Source organism: Microtus oregoni, unplaced genomic scaffold (assembly GCF_018167655.1).
Source record: "Microtus oregoni isolate MIOR12 unplaced genomic scaffold, Mior012 000022F_ref0000154, whole genome shotgun sequence".
NCBI classification, from domain to species: domain Eukaryota; kingdom Metazoa; phylum Chordata; class Mammalia; order Rodentia; family Cricetidae; genus Microtus; species Microtus oregoni.
This window is the reverse complement of record NW_024543081.1, coordinates 20019457-20040201: the sequence shown is the minus strand read 5'-3', so window position 1 is coordinate 20040201 and position 20745 is coordinate 20019457. Positions and strand designations below refer to the sequence as shown.

Below are 20745 nucleotides of genomic sequence, written 5' to 3'. Positions count from 1 at the left end.
CCAAGTCTTTATCTGAGACATATTTGGGTCTTAGCATTACTTCTGAAAGCCATATACTGCTCTGGCTAAATGTCAGTACTTGTGTATCTGTACACATGCTGGTGTGCACGTGACATGTGCTCACAGTGGTCAAGCCAGACCTTCTCAACTTCTGCGCAGAACAAGACCAGCTTGTGACAGATTGAAGCACACAGTAGAAGGGACTTGATCATCTCCCAAGAACCTTCCTGGGGTCCTGCCATGGATGCTTACAGCTCATAGGAAGCATGGAAGCAGGGTCTTACTTCAATTTCATTTGTTGACTTGTGGAATCTAGCTTCAGCCTTAGTAAGATAACAGAAACAGATCACCACATAGACTGCTGTGGTTATGGACCCTACCATTCGACTTCTATTTCCAGCAGCCCTTGCACAAGCAGCGTGGTAATGCTACACCATTCAAGGCAACTGAGCTGCTCAGCAACTCAATGATCCTATATACTAGTGAATAGGCTTTGGGGGCACTGTGCCATTTCCCAGCCTCACAATGAGATGAAAGCCACCTAATGAAACTGTCGTTGGGTTTGTAGTGTACTGCTTCTTGGACAATGGTTTTAACAGTGGCACTTTGACCTTCCTAACAATTATGAAGAAAGCATCACATCCAGTCTGCTAACCTTTTCCCTCAACCATACAAAAGGTTCTCCAAAACACCTGTAGCCTCTCCAGAGGATGAGCACGGAAACATGGTGGCTCTTAGGCTAGCCCCGAATCACTTGTCATGGGGAAACATGGCCCTTTAACCATGTGACCCCAATTATTAGGCCCTTCTCTGTCCCCCTGCTCACTCTCCCACTGACTTCTCGAGTCTCCCGTTTCATCCCTGGAAAGTGGGTGGTCCTACATAAATACCAGGAAGGTTCTAAGCGGGGGTGGGGGTAGGGGGGACATATTGAGTGGAGAGGAAGAAGAAAGAGGTAACAAATGACCATCCATTGTTGATCCCAATAGATGATCTAATCAAATCCCTTCCAGATAGCAAGAAGAACCTACCACACCCAAAACACAAGTATCTGTCACAAGCTACCTTTGAGTACTACTAGAAAGGCATAAGCTTAGGTCAGCATTCAAGGTTATAAAAAAAACACAAAGCCCTACCAATGTTGTGTTGAGTGATGGTGGTCTCCCCTGTGGGATAAGCACCAGACAGAGACAAGGAGTTCACCAAATATACTGTCCACACCCAGCATGGATAGCTGTAGAGCTCAGTCCAGGAACATGGTGGGAGAATAAGTAAGAAGATGCTCTCATTCCCTTCTACCTCCCTCCCCTCCAATATAACTAAGGGCTACAGACATTTCCAAATTCAATCTCCACTCGAGAAGAGGGTGTGGTCAGACTTACCTGGTGCTGAGCTGCCCACCTGCAAAGGCAGCACACAGTGAGCTGAACTCCTTTCTCTGTGGTCTCCCGAGGCAGTCATTAGTGTGCCCTCCTGCCCACCCACCCAGAAGCCCGAGATGGCATGGTACTCACCCCACTGCAGAGGCGCCAGCTGCAGTTGTTCCAGGACAAGCTGGTTCAGGAGGCCCTCCACGCTCGCCTCACCGCTGCGCTTCAGAGACGGGTAAGCTTCAGTCAAGGAAAACTCAGCTCATGCTGCACCCCAGGACTCGAGGAGTTAGAGAAAATTCTAGACAGATACACTCCCAGATGAGAACAGTCTTAAGTAGATCGGTCACCCCTCTGCTAAAATGGGATAGTCTACCCAGTGGTGAGGGTATCAACCTGAGAGTAGGAAACCAGACACAGAAACGCAGCAGGTCCCCCTTCCTTCATCTGTAAATCCATTCAAGTTAATGATTCTTCTAGAAGAAAGAAAGAGCTACCGGGATAATCTTATCCCATCAATGGTTCTTGTTGGGGAAAATAAGGTAAAATTTGAGGTTATTTTTCCTTAATAAAACATGTAGACTGCAGTTGACTGTTCAGGACGAGCATGCATCTCTCGACACGTCCTGGGTTCATGCTGGTTTCGTGTTTGCTGTGTTATACATCCCGGTGTAATTACATATATTATTGTGAACATACTCTCTCAAGTGAGTTCATAATCGAGGAAGTCATAAAGTCTCTCAGCAAGCAGCAGTGGATGAAGAAATCATGGCTTGGAAATGCAGACAGCAGGCAAATAGCAAGAGCTGCTGGGAGGCCCAGCACAGCTCTCAGCAGGTCTGTAAGCCTCTTGTCTCTTCCACAAAATCAAAGTCGCCATACACAAGCAAATAGCAAAGGAGGAAATTGAGTTCTGGACATTGACTAACAATTGGAAACAGAAAGAGAGTACACTTCCTGTTTCCTCCTGGCAAGCCCACTCTGTTTAACAAACATGCCCTTTGTCCCAAGTGAGACAGGCATGCCACAGTGGCAGGGAGGAAGTGGGGACTGAGGTGTCAGAAAAGGGCTTGATGTTGAGCCCACCTGGTGAAGATGGACATTCCATATGCTAAGTCCGGAAACAGTAGTGTGGGGACATCGTGAAGGTGAGGAACAAAGGGGCAGAGGCAGGGGCTTGAGTGAGAGGGGCAGAGTAAGCGAGGGGGCTCAGGACCCTAGGTCTCAAGACGGTACAGTACATCTCTGAAGCCAGCAGCTCCGCCAGGCACTTAGGGAAAACTAAACAGACGAGGGCTACCCAGAAAGGGTAGCTGGACCAGCACTGGCTAAGATGATGTCAGATTGTCTCCCATGATGCTTAGGGAGCCTTGCCTATCCCTAAGCCTAACCAGGACCATATGCACCAACTCTTCCTAGGATGCAGCAGCCTCTGTCATCCCCCTTGTGTCTCCTTTCTCCTCTGGTCCTTCCTTCATCTGCTCTTTGATCCCACTTCCTCTAGGAAATGTTTCCAAGCCATCTTCTGTTTGAAAGGTTCTCCTATGTCCTCTTTCCAAGACACACTATATCTGGTGGTGTCACCACCAGCTTGTGAGCCCCCAGGAGGCCCACGACAGTGCCAGGCTCCCAGAGCTGTCCCATTATCAGTGCCTGACAGTGAAGGAAAGCCAGCAAGCAGGCACCATGTTTCACCCTGGGGAAAGCCCAGAGCCCTCTCCTGAGAATAACCCAGCTTTGAGTCTTGGACTTCTGCCACTGCCTCACATGAACTTCGAGCAAAAAGCAAAAGCAAAAACGAAAAAGAACAACAAAACAAACAAACAACGCCCTGAGCTGGCTTCATCATCTGTAGCATGAGGAGAACACTTGCAGCTTCACAGCTTCCTGAGGAGAACACGGATGCACCAGTAGATGACGTTCCTGCTGTCAGGAGGGTCCTGCTTGCCTCACCTCTGGGGAGTCCCTTCCCTACCTTACTTCAGTGAATGAGTCACTGCCTTTTTGTCTCTATACCGAGGGATCCCCTCTTTTTCAACACCATCTAGCAAAAGTGTTTTGTTTTTCCCATCTCCTCTTCCCCCCAACCCCTACCCCCACCCCCATGCTCCCAACTTTGGCCTGGCGATATTGTCTACTTCCAATATCCAAGAGGATAAATATATGTTTTTCTTTGTGTTCACCTTATTATTTAGCTTCTCTAGGATCACGAGCTATAGGCTCATTGTTCTTTGTTTATGGCTAGAATCAACTAAGGGAGTCATTTTAGGGTTGCCAAGAGACTTGGCTCTAGAGTGGTTCCCAGGTGTCCAAGGGGATATCCCCATCTAGGTCCTTGGGCAGCAGAGGAGAGGGTGCCTGAACTGGCCTTCTCCCATAGCTACACTGATGAATATCTTGCATATCACTATAGAACCTTCATCTGGCATGGATGGAGATAGAGACAGAGACCCACATTGGAGCACTGAACTGAGCTCCCAAGGCCCAGATGAAGAGCAGACGGAGGGAGAACATAAGCAAGGAAGTCAGGACAGCGAGGGGTGCGTCCACCCACGGAGATGGTGTGACTGATCTAATGGGAGCTCACCAAGGCCAACTGGATTGGGTCTGAACGAGCATTATGATCAAACTGGACTCTCTGAATGTGGCTGACAATGAGGGCAGACTGAGAAGCCAATGATAATGACACCAGGTTTTGATTCTATTGCATGTACTGGCTTTTTGGGAGCCTAGTCTGCTTGGATGCACACCTTCCTAGACCTGGATGGAGGGGGGAGGGCCTTGGACTTCCCACAGGAAAGGGTTCCCTGACTTCTCTTAGGACTGGAGAGGGAGGGAGAGGGGAAGGAAAATGGGGGGATGGGAGAAGGCAGAAATTTTTAATAAATAAAAAATTTTTTAAAAAGTGTTTTTTCCCCATACATAATTCTTTTTTAAGGAGAGCCCTCCACATGCTATTTCATTACCACCCAGGGCAGGTTTGCTGAAGTGTTGTTATTATTGGCGAGAACTCTACAATGCACTTTTAATCCTCGTGCTTGGTCCTGCAACAGTCCTGGGAGTGAGGATTCGCCCGTTAGTTCAACAAGGAGGGATAGACAGGGCAGCCCACTAGGGATCCTGAACTCAGACTGCAACCCAAGTCTCAGAGGTCACAGGCATACAGGAGAGGGATGGTCTTGCAAACAGAAAACAATGACCTCCAGTAACACCGTCTTGGTCATGCATTCACTGAATGAGCCAAAGCCAGGATGTAAACGAAAAGATGTACACCATGTTCCCAGCAGGCCTGCTCACGGTGCCAAAAGGTGGAAGCGTCCCAAGTGTCCACTCTCAGATGATTAAATAAAAAGAATGCAGTTCATTTGCGCAAGCAAATGCCATTCGGTCTTCAAAGAAAGGAAACCTGACACGTTAGTGTGTGTCTCTTAAAGACAATCAGAGAGAAGCCAGGCACAAAGGGACAAACAAGGTACCTCGTAGTCATATCCATAGACAGAACCTCAAGTGCAGCCAGGGATTTGAGGTTCTGGGTCTAGTTCCAATTTGAGAATGTCAGAAGCTCCCAAGATACATGTGGGGGAAGCTGCAGTACTGAGTTGTAGGCTTCACCATGTTAAGATGGTAAATTAAAGATAAATAAAAACACGCTGACAGAAGGAAGGGACTCTGCAATTAAGGAAAGGAGCTGGGGAGGACGGGGGGCTGAAGCCAGGTGCAGAAACTGGGAACTTGCCCAGTGGAAGGGACAGCTGAGCCAAGTCTCTGGAAGGGACCAAGACAGATGCAGAGGGGGATGGGCCCAGAAGAAGAGGCAGGAGCCCACAAGCAGTAGCAAAACAACAACTCCCCACCAGACCATGGAAACTGAAGCTTCCCTTTTTGGGGAATGTTCAGAGACCATTTAGGAAGCTGTGCTGCTGGTCATTGCTGGCTTCAAGAACACTAAAGTCACTGTACACACAACTCAGTGGCTCTGGGGGCATCATTCTTCCTGAGAATGGTCCACTGCTGAGTCGATTTTCCCTAGCCACTCCAAGCTATCCTAACCAACAGTCTGACTGAGGGTGCCATCACTGTAGTGAACCCCTTGTGCAGTCTCCAGCAGTTACCCCATGTGGGATTTCCCAGCCATAGAATGTGACTGTAGAAACCAGGAGCATCCCTGGGACCACTCACACACTGCAATTCTGTGATAGACTTGCTTACAAAGATGACCAAACATAACTTTCAAATCAGGCATAGTGGTAGACCCTGTCTATAACCACAGCACTTGGGAGTCTGAGGTAAGAGGATCAAGAATTCTTCCAGGCCTGCCTGCCTACACAGTGAGACCCTATCTCAAAAAACCAAAACCAACTAACCAAACAAACAAAACAAAGAAGTAAACAAAGAGCAAAGCAAACAAAGAGATCTCCTCTTTCTCAGTTCCTGACCAAATCCCTGCTGGGTATGCTGTGACTCATTCTGAACAGACATGCAAGTTCATGTTGCATGCATGGGGCTTACAGAGAGAACACAGTTTGGCTTTTGGTTTGGGTTCGTGTCTCCCACAGAACTTATTCTCTGGATCTCTATCAAGTCCTGGGGGAGAAAGTACTCAGAGACACAACACTGGGGCCTGGTGAGCATCAATGGGGAAGGGACACTGGTGGGAGCTATAAGAGTGTTACCTATTCTTTCGAGTCAGATGAATGACGCGCTTAGAACTGAAGAACCAGAAGCCATGGAGTTGAGCAACTCAGTGCTAAGCTACTTAAGTGATGGCATAGTGCCCACAGTGAGTTCCATTCTGATCCACTGGCTGAGCTGGTATCACACCACAACATCTGCAGAAAGGGAAAAGACTTGTTTGGTAGCATAGGTGTGTGCACTGGCCAAAGTCCAAGCTGAAAAGTGTGCTTTCTGCCAAGGCAAAATACAGATATGGGTCACATGTTCCTACCATGGCTCTCAGCTGGAAATGGGCAATAGAAAGTTGCTATTGGAGTGAAGTTTTCCACCTATATTTTATGTAATATAATATAATTTACATATACAGATATACATATATTATACACATGCATGTGTGTATAACATATAAATATATGTACTGTGTATTATATAACATATACATATTATATGTCATATACACATATAGTAATATACACATATAATATACATGTGTGTATATTATATATAATATACTTAAAGTGAAAAAAGCAAACTGCTATATCAGCATAGACTAGATAAAAACATTGAAAAATAGACTGGTTAGCACTCATTCCACAGAGCAATTCTGAGTTTACATAAGGAAGCAGATTAAAGAGGTCCCTGTGGGAAGAGGGGCAGGGACAAGACAAGTGATAAACCAATTACTTTGCAGAAGTCTCTAACCATGTGCACCTACTTAAAATCAGGTAATAGTCACTTGAGTGGACAGCAGTAAGACTGAAAGCTGGTGTGTGGACATCGCTTAGTCCCATAATTCCAGTCTGAAAGAAGGAAACCTCAAGTATAAATCTCCCACACATTTGGGTTTAAAAATGCTCATTTTTGTGTTTGCTTCTTTCCGCTTTCCTTCATAATTCACCCCAAAGTTTACATTCTCTTACATGAGATTAAAACCTCAGAAGGTGGGACATTAGTTATTTATTAAAAACTTGTACGTGGGTCTCAAGGCGGGCGGCAGCAGTGTCCAGAGCACAGAGCAGAGCCCAGTCCCCTGATGAACCAGGACGAGAGGAGAGAGGTGAGGAAGTCCGTGGGAAGCTGCAAGGCCGCCCAGCGGCAGGAGCCTTTGGCAGTCACTCTACCTGTTTCTGAATTCATTTGCTTTCAGATATGAGCCACAAAGGGTGCAGTTGAGCTAATAAAGATGATCCCTGTGCACACAGCCTCTCTCTTAAAGCCCTAGAAGCCACCAAAGATGTCTGGTACCTGAGTCTGAACCCACAAGTGGCCAAGCTGGTCAGTCAAGGTTCCTGCCTGTGATGCAACACTGTAGTTGGTGTAGTGCAGATGGTGGGAGCTAATTCTTAATATGCACATCTTGGCATTTGGGGCAAGAGATAAATTATGGTGGTGACAGAATCACTACTGTTCCTGTAGAGAAATTTCCAAGGTGTCTCCTATAAGAGGGGCCCTATGATAAGCATCTACTATGCATATTCTCAGATTTGGACTTCAGAACATACTGGCTGTAGACAGGGACTGTTATTTCCACTTTGATGCTCTTTTGTTGACCATTTGGTCAGATTCACCCTCTTTCTATATATATTTTTTTGCTTGTTTTGTGCTCTCCCCCATTTTTTTTCCTTTTTTGTTTTTGTAAAGATACAGCCTTATTCTGTACTCAGTCTCACTCTGTAATCTGAGCTGTCCTTAAAGTCATGGCAATTCTCCTGCTCCCGCCTTCCAAGTGCTGGGATTACAGTGGGAACCACTATGCATTTCCAGCTCATAGATTTAAAACAATACACCTCCAACCCCAATTCTCAGGCCTGTGGAGGAAACAGGAAGGTTTGGGTGTTAGAAAGTGAAAAGCTGAAGTTTGAACCCAAGCCGGGTGACCTTGGAGCCTTCAGTCTGCACAACGACTTCACACCCTTCTAGACATATAATGCGAATTCTTCCCTACACACTGGAACCCGGGAATCAAAACCTCTGCTCAACTGTGGGGACACTGCTGCCTTCACAGGGTCCTATCAGGGCCTGTGCTTACAAACAGCTGAGACCGACAGCATCCTGACCTCCATCTGTCCCGGGAAAGCCGGACAGGGAGCTCTCCGTGGTGCTGAAGCATGGTGCCTAGCTGTCATAGACAATCCCAGTGCCAAGAGAGGTTTTTCCCACAATCTGTGAGATGTTAGACTTTCCCCGCAAACCTTCTAGAACAGGAGTGAGTCTCATGAGTCAGGCTGTCCTCTCCAGGAATGCACAACTACTCAGATTCAATACCTTCCACAGGTTCCCCAAGAGCTGGGGTGCCTCACCATTCACACGAGCCTACTTACATCAGGCTCATAATCTATTTCTCAGAGACCCTCTGTGGCATCCTTTGTATCCATCCTTCTTGGGACAAAAAACTGGACTCCTTGTAACCAAGCACAATGAACACGTCTCTTGTGACTTGCTTTTCCCTCCCCCCGTTCATCATTCATGCCTTCACATGTATGTGCACACATGTATGCTCATGTGTGTTATCCCAACAATTTGCTGTTCACTCTTCCATTTCATCTTCCTGGTTAGCACCCACCCATCTTCCAGAGAGATAAAGAAATGAAGAGTCTGTACAAACAGCAACCAACTAATTAAGTAAAAATAACAATAAATTACTAACAGTAGTGGCTGACAAGAGCACAGGTGACAGGTATGAATCAGTCACATAAGTGAGCACACTTCAATTCAAATGCATCACTGTGTAGCAGGCAGATGGATTGTCTATTGGACAAGGTGGCTAGAGTCACTATGTGGGGACAGCTAGGGGGGTTTTCTGGGGTGTGTCTCAGACCCCATACCTCTAGAAGCTGGGTGGGTACTCATGAGGAGGATGAGGTAGAAAGTGCTGAAGGCAGAGAGGGGTGAAAGCTAAGGCAGGAAGCAGGACAGCACATGTAAGTGGGTACTGTCCTTCCCTTGCCCCTAACCACCACGACTCAGAAAATGTGTTCCATCTCATGTATCAGCGCTGGGGTGAAGGGTTCCAAGTACGAGGATGCAGCCCAGCCCTACTAGAGCTCAAGTAAACTATCAAACTGCTATAGATCTTATACTAATGGAAATTATACTACTAGAGAGACCCCTGCAAATGGCAAGCAAGCCTCTTACTTGGTTTTCTAATTTGCATCACCAACTTTCTAAACATCAATGCCATTTTTCTCATCTTGGTAAATACCCTGGCACCTTGGCACAGCTCCCCATGCCAGTGACCAAACTGCACAGAAAATGCCTACAATGGAACATGCTGTCAGCTAGAGGTCCAGAGAGGTCTGCAATTGGTTCAGCACAGCAAGTCTTGCTGTTAGGCACATTCTAGAGGATCACAGAGAATAGACGCTGAAATGCATGGAGGGCAGGTAAGTTCATTATCAATTTATCTAAGAGATGTGGCCACCTCAGCAGCTCCTCTGAGTAGTATGGTTAATGGGAAGGCCATGGCAGAAGGGGAAGCCTAGACATGACTCCTATGGGCGAATAAAGCATAACACTAACAGCAGTCTGAGTCCCGACTGACGAGGTACGAGTCAGGTGACCTTTGGCAGGTGAGATAACCTCATGGGCCTCAATTTTCTCATCAGCAGCCAAGGGAGAAAGCTACATCAGAAAGCTATTCCACAAATCAACCACTCTGTCCAGCCTGTAGGCCTTCTGGCTAAGATCAAGTGCAGTGTTTGTTCTTATCACTTCAATATCTGATATGTCTTCTATCTGAAAACTGAATTGTTTTTTGCAGCTACACATTAACTTGGTATTACAGCATTTTCAGGAACGGCACAGTTGTGTGTGTGTCTGTGTGTGTAAGAGAGGGAGAGAGAAAGAGACCTAAATAAATTAAGCAGTTTATGTAAATGGATCTGCTCAATATCTGGCATCTAGTGAGTGTTAAGAGTACACAGACTGTGTGCATGTTCAAACATAGCCAGTCACACAAACAGAGTGAACACAGAGGCTTGTCAGTATGTTCATGGAATGTCATCTCATATATTCTCCAGTTGACTAAATATGAAATCTACACTGTCCATGTGTGGACCATGATTCCTTCCTGAGAAATTCTAAGGCACACACAGCTATCATGTTTGTATGGATGGGGGACAGCAACACAATTTGTGTCCATGCCGCCTCACTCCTCTGCCCATCAAGGGACAAACAGTGGGAGTGATTTGACTGAATATCCAGCCAGGCTCTCTCCAGCTGTCAAGCCTCTGTGCTGAGCATGCTATGTGTAATGTGTGTGCTGTGTGTGCTGTGTGTACTGTGTGTGCTGTGTGTACTGTGTGTACTGTGTGTGCTGTGCTGTGTGTGCTGTGTGTGCTGTTTGTACTGTGTGTGCTGTTTTGTGTGTGCTGTGTGTGCTGTGTGTGCTGTAAGATAAAAGACCTTTGAATCAAGTTATTACAAACAGCTTTGATAGCTGAATTCTCTGGAGGCAGATACCAAATGATTTCCTGCATTTCACTTATGATGATCAAGCAATCAATGATACTGATGGCAGGGGCTGTTTGTATTAGAATTCATTTAGATAAAACTATTTTTCCAAGCATGACTGACTATTACAAAAATAAACTAGGATACAGGGTCTTAGAAGAGACATAGAGAGGTTTAGTGTTTTCCAGGAGATGAGAAGACAGAGATCCATTGAGAAGAATTCTGGAGAAGCCAATTAGAAAGACCGAAGAGTCTGAGCTGCTCAGTGGAGCAGCTTTGTCCCCACTTCAGCATCAAGTGGGGGCAGGGCTACCACCTCTTCCTATGGGAAATGTAGTTCCAGAGGATGGAATAAAGTGAAGGCACAGTCTGAAGTGGGTTGTCCTGCCTGGGATCAACAAAGCCCACAGCTCTATGTGTAAAACCCTTATAGGGCTATGAAACCCAAGGAACCCTGGTGACCCTGCCAGACCATCACAGAAACTCTGAGTGGCATGCAGGTGGGGCACCAGCTACTCTCAGCCACTCTGCTCAGAAGGGTATCCTCTAAAATACGAGGCCCTACACTTGAGAAAGATTCTATGACGGGAGATTTCCGGCAAACACAAGGCAGAGGGGAATGAGGGATGACGGCATGTGTGCTCCAGGTTTGTCCCCTAGCCTTGCTATTTTAAAATCACTTCATCTGGCCATCCGGGTATCTAGAGTGAGCCGACTAAGCCACAACGGCTTTTCTGTTGGCTACATCGCAGAAGTGAAAGCTCCACCGCACAGTTTCCCAGTTTCTACCCCTGTGTGCTGGAGAGCACAGTCTGTACTGGGGTCTGGATCTGACAGCGTCCATCACGCTGTCTCTAGAACTGAGCACAATCTCTGGCCCATACAAAGCCTGATGGTTAAATCTTCTGGAATGTTCTAGTCGAGACACACAGCCTGGCCATACCCAGAGCCACAGAGTCCACACACGGAGGAGGTGATGGGAAGAAACCCATGTTAGAAGTGCCTTTTTCTGGCAGACACTCTGCAGAGGCCACTCTCTCCTGCTGTGCTGCTTGTGGGCATTTCTCACCTCTGGCCCTTCGATAGACTTCCGCCCACTGCCAACAGTCCACTCAAATGTCTGCCGGCTGTATGGGTGCTCTGCAGAGACTGGCACGCAGAGTCACCCAGCGTCCTTCCACCCATCCAGCCGAACTCTGGTCACACGCCTGGGTGGGTGCAGGGATCATATATGACTCCTTTTCACAACGCAGTCCACAGAAAAGTCTCTCACTCCTCTACAAAGTTCCTCTACATCTTGCTAAGCTGCACCACTCCATTTGGCTCCCAGACAACTGTATCCACATCCTCCACTGTCAGTCAGAGGATGGCTCAAGCCCTGTACTGATTGACAGCCATTAGAACCTGCCACTACCGTGAATATCAACACTCAAAAGAAACATGAGATCCAAAGACAGGACCACCACTGCTCCCCATTAAGACCTTTATCCGCTCAGAATCAATATTTCATTAAGTAGGGCCTCTGAAGTGTGACGAGGCTGAGAAAATGCCAGCCCTGTGGTCCATGTCCTGCCATGGCATTTAGAGCTGTCTGTAGTTGAAACTCAGTACCCATTAAGCACCTCTTGGATCCCTGTGGGTGGCCAGAATCCTTAGTCAGGGTGGGTGTGCCTCGGGACACTGAAAAGGATAGAATTCTCCAGCGGATGTCCAGCTTGCTGCTGATCTCCAGGCCTCGTGCCTCCTGCCTCTCTTCTTCTAGCTGCTTCAGATTTGCAAAGTGTCCCTTCTCTCCGGGGGATTCTGGGACACTTTCAAAGTTGAACTTGTCCACTTGAATAGCCATTCTGAGAGAAGAAGGAAAACAGTGGAGAATTAATCAGTGGGGCAATTTTTTCCCAGAGCTGTTGGAGAGTCAGCACATGCCAGCGTGAGACAGTCTGATGAACCATTATCGCTAGTAATTCCTAACAGATTCATTCCCAGAAAATGAAATAATGACTCCCAAGGTGGCCCTGACTGCAGAGCTGGCTCAACACACAGTTCCAAAAAAGCTACAGCTGTAGATTTAGACTTCTGAGAAGTCCTGCATCACCCCAGGTGAGGGTTCCATTCCACACTGGGGTGTGGCAGACAGGCCCCAGAATGCTGTTCACACAGTGCTCTGGGTCATGACGTAAGCTCCTTGTGGACATCCACAGAGCACGCTGGCATGACTGGACCCTGGGGACCTTGCTTTCGACTCTAAACTCTGCCTGACATGACTCCACAGTGCAGCCAAATGGGCTCAGGAGCTGACCCACAAACCCTGCCCACAGCTGCCATAACCCCTATCTTCTCACTGCAGCTTCCCAGCTACAGATTTGGGAGTCCCCTCTGTTCAGCTCTCCGATCAAAGCCACCTCTCTTCAACAAAACACTCTCACTGCTTACTGGGTCCTTTGACCTTCTAAGCATTTCTAGAATGCAGGAGGCTCTCTGCCTTAGTCTTTAGCTCTGGAATGTTCTTAGCCATGGCATGGCTGAGCCAGTCTATCCTGAAGCAGGAGCTGGAAAGCTCCTACCCAGCTCACCCCAGCCACAGCAGCCTATTCTCTATTCTCTCCTGCAACATTCCATTTATTTCTGGCAGGGCATTTATCATGAGATTAAAGATTTATTTCTGAGTTAGTTAATCGTATCTCAATTCTACTAGGGGCAGAGATGCGCTTGGTCTTGGTGACCAGGCTCCCCAGGTATAGAATAATGTCTAGGACACATCAGTGACTCAGTAAATAATCAGCTACATGGATGAAGGAGTGGATTTAAAGCCTCCCCTGACACTGCAAGTCCAATGATCTTTCTTCCCCACTGTGTCTACACTTTGGCTTATATTCTGACCTGCCGTCTGTCCCCACCATGGAACAGGAGTTGGTTACCTGACATCTAAACATCACCTCTTGACCTGATTGGCATATAACAGGCACTCATAAAGGTGTGTCACATGGGTGTTAGTAGGGAGATAGAGAGAAAGGGGGCTTCTAAGGAAGTACTATTCATGAGGACTCCTCTAAACTGTGGCTCCAACCCAAACAGGACTCAGAGTCAACCAGCTGATGGGTGAAAGTGGATGCTGATGGTATTGTTGGACTCTGAGTGGCCACGTTAGTCAGCAAAACCATGATCACCTTTGGGGCTTTTCCAGATGTCCATCACACCCAGCAAGGAGATCTCAAGACCTATGCTGTCTGCAGAAAGGGCTGCTGGGGAGTCAATAAATCCATGACACTAGGCTCAGAGCCTGCCCTGGAAGGCTGATGGCCCAGGGGCCAGAAGCACCACTAGATAAACACAGTCCACACAGGTAGCAAGAACATCACCTAAAGTTAAACATACTTTTGTGGTTTTATTCTAAGCAGTTTATCATAAAACCCTAGAAAACAGAAAAGCACAAAACGGGAAAACGAAAGACTAAGAATATAAGATCCTAAAAGACTTCAGTTCCATAATCTCTTCCTGAAGTATTGTATTTGAATGTGATTATTTTATTTCTACATGTCCGGGCAATTCCGAGGAGTCATCATATCCATAACACACGTACATGGCTGAAAGTCATCCTAGTCGTGAGTGAATTCTATGAACATGCTCACACCATTAAAAATTAGTTCACCCAGCAAAGTGTGCCTCGGGTCTGAAATCCCAGCTCCCAGAGGGCTGAAACAAGGGGACTGTGACTTCAAGGTTAGCTACACTACAGAACAAGCTCAAGGACAGCCCAGACTATGTAGTGAGAGTATCTTTAAAAAAAATGTGTGGGGGTCATGATGGTTGACCAGGTAAGAGCACTAAAAACAATTTTTCAAACATTTGCTACATAAATATGATGACCTGAGTTTGAGTTCTGGGTCCCATGGAGGAAGGAAAAACTAACTTCCAAAGGTGGTCCTCACCTCCACAGGTGTGTGGGGTATGCACTTGGACCCACATACATAGCATATAAACACTAAACAAATAAATGTGTGAATCTCGTTGACACAACATTAGCCTAGCATATACAAGGTCCTGGTCGTTATAGGGACTCACTTCTCTTTACTCGCTATTCAGGGCTGACTCCATTCTATGATGTGGAAGTCGCCAGCACAGAGGTCTGTAATACCCCCATAGGCACTGGTCAGCACTTATCTAAGGTTTGCACACACCTTTTCTGTATTCAAGGGAAAACATAATCCCTGTCTCCCGTGGCCAACATCTGGTGCCGCTCCCACAAAACCCCCTGGGAAGTATGAGGACAAGGAGGTAGGAACATCTCTGGTAAGAGAAGCACGAGCCACTACCTCACATTCCCACACGTGAGTACCAAGGAAGCAGCTTTCCCATTGGGGCGAGGCCACTGGCTTGCAGCACAAGAGGGTAGCAAGCAAACAAAGGTAGAGCAACAGGACATGGCCTTGCTCCCAGTCTGTGGTGCAGCAGAGAGAGGGAGGGACATGAGTAGACAGGAGTTCAAGTGTGTGAAGCAACACCACAGATGCAGCGTTGTTTCTCACGAGTATGGAGGGGAAGTGGGAGACCCGGGATCACATAGGCTCGACTCCAGCTCATTCCACATAGAAGCTGGGTCGCCAGAAATAGCCACACAATTGTCTTCATTCCTTGGACTTCCTACACTGCAGGATCTGGGAGCATTCACTTGGCTCACTTGATCTAGCTGGTGCTCAAAAACATTATAGCTGTTATTCTTCTAGGGTAATGAAAATGTTTTGAAGTGGATTGTGGCGATGGCGGCACAGCCGTCTGGATGCATGGGAATGTGGTACACTTCACGTAGATGGATGGGATGGTATGGCAACAGAGCTTTTATAAGAAATTATGGCTATTACAGGAACTTACGCTAATGATCAAATGGGCTAGCCAAAAGCTGTTTTGTATGGTATAAAATGCCACACAAATGCTAATGGGCCTGTGTATTACTGCCCCTCACTGTCCTGCAGTTGTCCTACTGAAGTTCATGTCGGGTGTCACTTCCCACTGTGTCCACCCTTTTCTCAGGCAATACTGTTTCCTTCAACCCAGCACGGAGCAGGTCCCGGGAAAAGACGGCTCAAGGAGCAGCTGACCACACAGTCACAACTATTGTGGGCCCCTGGCGTGATGGACGTTCCCTCCACCATCACCAGAAAACCCCCCTGAATTCCCCAGGTCTGAGCTTTGTGGCTCTCTCCAGCCTGCTTGAGGATTCCACAGATGTCCGTATGGAGATTAAAATGTCACCAGGATTCTTGGCAGGGTTTCTGTTATTTCCCGGGAAGCCTGAGAAAGCCTGGGTCTACTTGAAATTCACCAAGCCTTTGGACAGGTCACTGGTCTGTACCGGATTCCTGCAGAATCATTTTGCCTAAGTGAGGCTAGGCCAGGGCCTGTGCAGCTCAGCAGAGATGTCCCTCCTGCTTCTGACTGACTATAGGAAACCAGCTGTTTGGAAGGCTCTCTGCCTTATATGACTAAGGGGCCCCGAGAGCTGCCTAGCCTTTTCCCTGAGCCTGGATAGAGTTTGAGGGGGGAGGGGATGAGAAATACCTCCCAAGGGAAAATGGAGGAACACTACGTGCATGGCAGGATCCAAGTAAATTCTTACATCCTCCTCCATTCCAGTGACACCCAGATACTGGCTAGAGACTGTGAGATTTAAAGCTAGGACTAACTAGACCAGTTTCCATGATGAGAAGGCAACCTTATCTTGAGCCTTGTACTGATGCAGAGGAGGGAGTAGCTGGAATGGGTTTAGCCCACACCAAATAGGACCAGGACAAACACGACACACTATCCTCTCGTACTAAACCCAAGGAGATAGAGAGGAAAGACCTAGAGAGCATCTGGTAGATTATTCCCTAAGACAGTACTGAAGAAAGAAGGTGAGCACGTTCCATGGAAGGTTCGGAGCTCTGGCTTTAAAAACCTGTGCTTTCCTCCTCATGTTAATGAGAAGTCAAAGAAGCAGGCTGGTGGGATGGCTCAGCAAAGGCACTTGCCACGGAGCCTGACCATCTGAGTTCAATCTTTAGGACCACATGGTAGAAGGACAAAACCAACTCCTACAAGCTATCCCAAGTGCTCAAATCACGTTTGTGTGAGCTCTGTTTCTCTTTTAGACAGATTGAGTCTTGTGGAGCCCAGGGTGGCCTTGAACTAACAGAGCCCTCTGCCTCTGTCTCCAAAATCCTGGGATTAAAGGTGTGTGCCACCACTCCCTGGCTTCTAGTGGCTTAGCTCTACACTCTGATTGTCAGGCAAGCTTTATTTGTTAAAATGCAAACAAAATATCACTACACACCGCCATGGATATTACTCAATAGAAGAGGAACTGAGGTCTAAGTTGTATGTGGTACACAGGGAATCATTAGAGCTCTGAAGAGGTGGGCATTTTCCTGTGCTCAGTATGGCAAAGCCGCCCCCCCCCCCCCCCCGTGACACTTGGCTGTGCCCTAATAGCATCACAGGGACCTGGTCAAGGTTCACTTGGTCCTTAGCATTGAGCCTAGATATGCACAGGGCCTCACTGGCACCCCTTCCAAAGAATCTCAACACCATCCCAAGTCTGCTTCTCTCCAGAACCCTAAGCTTTCGCCTGCCCCTGCCCCTGCCCTCCACAGTCAGCTGGGAGCCATGGTTCACATTGGCCTGATGGTTCTCCTTCACCTCAGACACCAGCTGTGTGCCCCTGCTATATCTCACCTTTGTGGGCCTGACCCCTACCCACCTTCCTCCTCCCCATGCCTGGCACAGGCCTCAGCCTCCTCCCTTGCAGTCTTCATGAAAGTCTCATCATGGAAGCCCTAAGCTCAGGCCTCCACCTTGCCGGCCTTTTTTTACATAGCAACTACTAATTTCCCCTCAGCAGGGCTCGGGACACATACGTGATTTGCTGGCCTGGGTTGGGGATGGGGGGTGATGGAGCTGAGAGAAGAGGACACATACTCCAAAGGGCCTGGGCAGAGACCAATCTGGAGGCCTTGCCGAGGCCCATTTTCAACCAAAATACCCCAAGCCTTGAGATTCTCAGAGGGATCCACAAATTGGAAACTGCCTAATTAGCATGTGTACAAGATAGCATCCTCATCACCATCAACAAATAGCGCAAATACCGGATATATTTATAGGATAGAGATATGTAGCAAGGCGATACAGATTTAGAAAATATAATTTTGAATACACTTCCAGAAAGTCAAAAAATTTCATTTTGAGAAGCATGGTGCAAGGGAAAAATTAGACTGAAAGGAGACTCCATTACTGAAGAGACACACACTGGCACTTTCTATGGACCGGGCGTAATTAGCTCTTTTGGCACATTCACCATTCATCCCAGAGCTTGGAACAGTCCATCAGGCAGGATACTATATGGTCACCTCCCTTACTCAGCTCATTGAGCCCCAGGGTGGCAGGCCCTGCCACACCCCCTCTTTACTGTAGAGGAAACCAGGGCTCCTGAGGATCACGTAACTATGCAGGAACATGGTGGACAGACGAAAGCTTCCTGCAGTGACGGCCAAGCTCCCACGAGGGGCAGGCTGGGGAGGAAGAGTTAGACCTGGCAGACAGTTGTCCCAGCACAGGCTGGATGGAGTCCTGAGCCGGACGGTGCTCTGCAGCAGGGGGCAACAGCAGGCAGGAGTCCACACTGAGGCCTTGGGGCAGTATTAGAAGCCCACTCCTCATTATTCCATTTCCCACTTCATATCACTTGTATCCTAGATCCTCCCCTATCACGGTCCCCACACATTTTCCTGGCCTCTGTGGTTGCTCCATGTTGTATAGTCATATCTGAGGATGTGGAGCTAGGAACCACAGATGAGAGGGAACACCATTGCTTGTCTTTCTGAGTCCGGGAAACGTCACTCAACATAATCTTTTCTAGAACCATCTATCCATTTGCCTGCAAACTTTGTGATTTCACTTTTCTTTACAGAAAGTCTGTATATGTACACACACAGAGAGAAAGAGAGAGAGAGAGAGAGAGAGAGAGAGAGATTCTCTTAAAACTATGTTAACTAGTAACAATCCTCTAAGCTTTAGAGAACGCTATTTTCTTGTTCTGTCCTTTGTAGGGTTACCCAGTAGGGACTACGTCTGTCACACATCAAACAATGACAACTCTAAGTTTTGCACTGTAGCACACAGAGGAGGTAACCCATAGAGGTCAACGCATCACAGTGTAACATAAAGCCTAATCCTCAATTTAAAAGAAGGGGTCATTTAGTAGCAGTAGGGTACAGCCATTCTCAGGCATAGTGTTGGTCTCTGATTTGGAGCTGGCAAAGATGACTCTCTCCTGGGCCTCAGGCAGCCAGAGTCTTTTCTTCCTGACTCTCAGGGTTCTGCTATCTTTACAACAATTACGGTGTGCCTCATCTGAAGCTGTGCTTCTAAACAGGCCCTGCACTTCTAGGGACCTTGCTATGTGCACCCATCATGGAGGGTTGTGAGGATACTGCTGGAAACTGCAGCCAATCAAGGCTGTGCAGTTCCCCAGGGTGTTCAAGGGAGGCCATGGCTGAGCAGGCAGAGGAAGACAAAGCCTCCAGGATCTGTCCTGCCTACCTTCCTACCTGGCCCATTCTGCTTTCAACTCTTCTGTCTCCTTTGGAGCGTAAGCCATGGCCCACAGATGTGTAAGAACAGGTGGTCATCCCTCTGGTTCTGGGTTCCTCGAATTGTGCAGCACACTGAACATCACGCAAAGCTACCATGACCATGTGAAAGTCTGCCGCTGAGGATAAACCAGTCACTCCCCTGAACCTCTCTAGCATACGCAGAGAACCAGAAGGTTCTCACAATCATGAATGGCTCATAGCAGGTGTTGGCCAATCCTCAGAGCTCTCATTTCTGGGATCTCTCAGATACCTCAGAGGGATAGATAATAGCTGGGAAAAACCATGCTGCTTGAGCTTTGCACATGCCTGTGCCTTCCCATTTGACTGCAGAGAAGGGGCAGGCCTGTGCAGTGGCCTGCAGACAATTTGTAGTTGGCATAGACTGTGAGCAAATGCATACCAGACAACTCTGCAGACTGAGGTGTAGATAGGATAGAGGGCTGGCTCAGGATTACTTGAGAAGACAGGGGAGCTAATGACTAGATCAAAGGCTTGAAGTGAACTTCTGCCTTGCATTCACTGCAGCACATGGAGAGTGGCCTTCAAGGGAGTTGGCTGTGCTGCTCGCACTCCCGTTTCTCTAGCCAAGACTTTGAGAAAGACAAAAATGGTGCCAGTGGCAGATTAATATGCAAAGGTAATCTCGATCCTTCAGATACAAAGCACTGAAAGACCTTACTCTTCCCCTGTTACCTGCCAGGCTGCCAGACAGGCATCAGAAGGTGCTTCCAGATCATTCCAATTACTTCTCTATAACCAGAGGCTATGAGGTTGGGAACTTATCCAACCTTGCTGGGCTGTTTTCCAATATAACGAATGAGAACATTAATAAGAAAGTACTTCTGTTCATCGGGTGCCAACTTTACCAGTCTTGAATTTGCCTCTGATCCCTATAACTACCTTAGGAGGTAGCACTGACACCCTAATTCTAAAGGAAAAAGAGGGAAGAGTGTCATTGCTCATGCAGATTTTGACCAGTGGGCTTACAAGTAACATGTACCCTAGGATAGACAGGTGCCCCTTCCACAAGGCCTATACACATGGACAATTGCCTACTGGGTACATTATATTACAGACACATGAAGTCATGCAGACCACCTATCCAGGACCCCTCTTTGAACAAGTCAAACAAATGCACACCCCAAAGTTGCTCAAAGCTCAGGCCTGAGCTCTGGGTCCCTTGGTCTCCAAAGTGTGCTATCTCTTCATGCTGCACAAGGACTCCAGCCTGATGCAGGCCAGATCATGTTTCCATACAGTCCAGGCAGATCCAAGTGAAGAAAAGAACTTGGCCCCCTTTTGCTGTGGGACAATGATTTTTTACCCTGTAAAGATTTGTTTTTTATACTTATTTAATAAAATGGTGATTGACCAGTAGCCAGGCAGGAAGTATGGGTGGGGCGACCAGGCAGGACGTAGAGGCAAGGCAATGAGAACAGGAGAATTCTGGAAAGAGAATAGGCTCAGTCTGCAGTTGTCATCCAGACACAGAGGAAGATGAGAATGCCTCATTATGATGAAAGGTACCAAGCCACATGGCAAACACAGACAAGAATTATGGGCTAATATAAGTTATAAGAGTTATAAGATGCCTGAGCAAATAGGCCAACCAGTTTATAATT

At 47.4% G+C, this 20745-nt stretch overlaps 1 protein-coding gene and 1 pseudogene across 4 annotated transcripts in view; one reads left to right on the top strand and one right to left on the bottom strand.

The window, feature by feature from the left end:
* The window catches only part of Trappc9 (trafficking protein particle complex subunit 9), a 429432-nt gene that overhangs the window by 86083 nt on the left and 322604 nt on the right, over positions 1-20745 (bottom strand). For all 4 annotated transcript variants that reach the window (XM_041672442.1, XM_041672444.1, XM_041672443.1 and 1 more), the window contains 2 exons: positions 12190-12343; positions 1515-1605 (listed from right to left, as the gene is read on the bottom strand). In XM_041672442.1, the coding sequence (XP_041528376.1) occupies positions 1515-1605; positions 12190-12343 (245 nt within the window). The remainder of the gene's footprint in view (positions 1-1514; positions 1606-12189; positions 12344-20745) is intronic.
* LOC121461570 lies at positions 9704-9813 on the top strand (annotated as a pseudogene).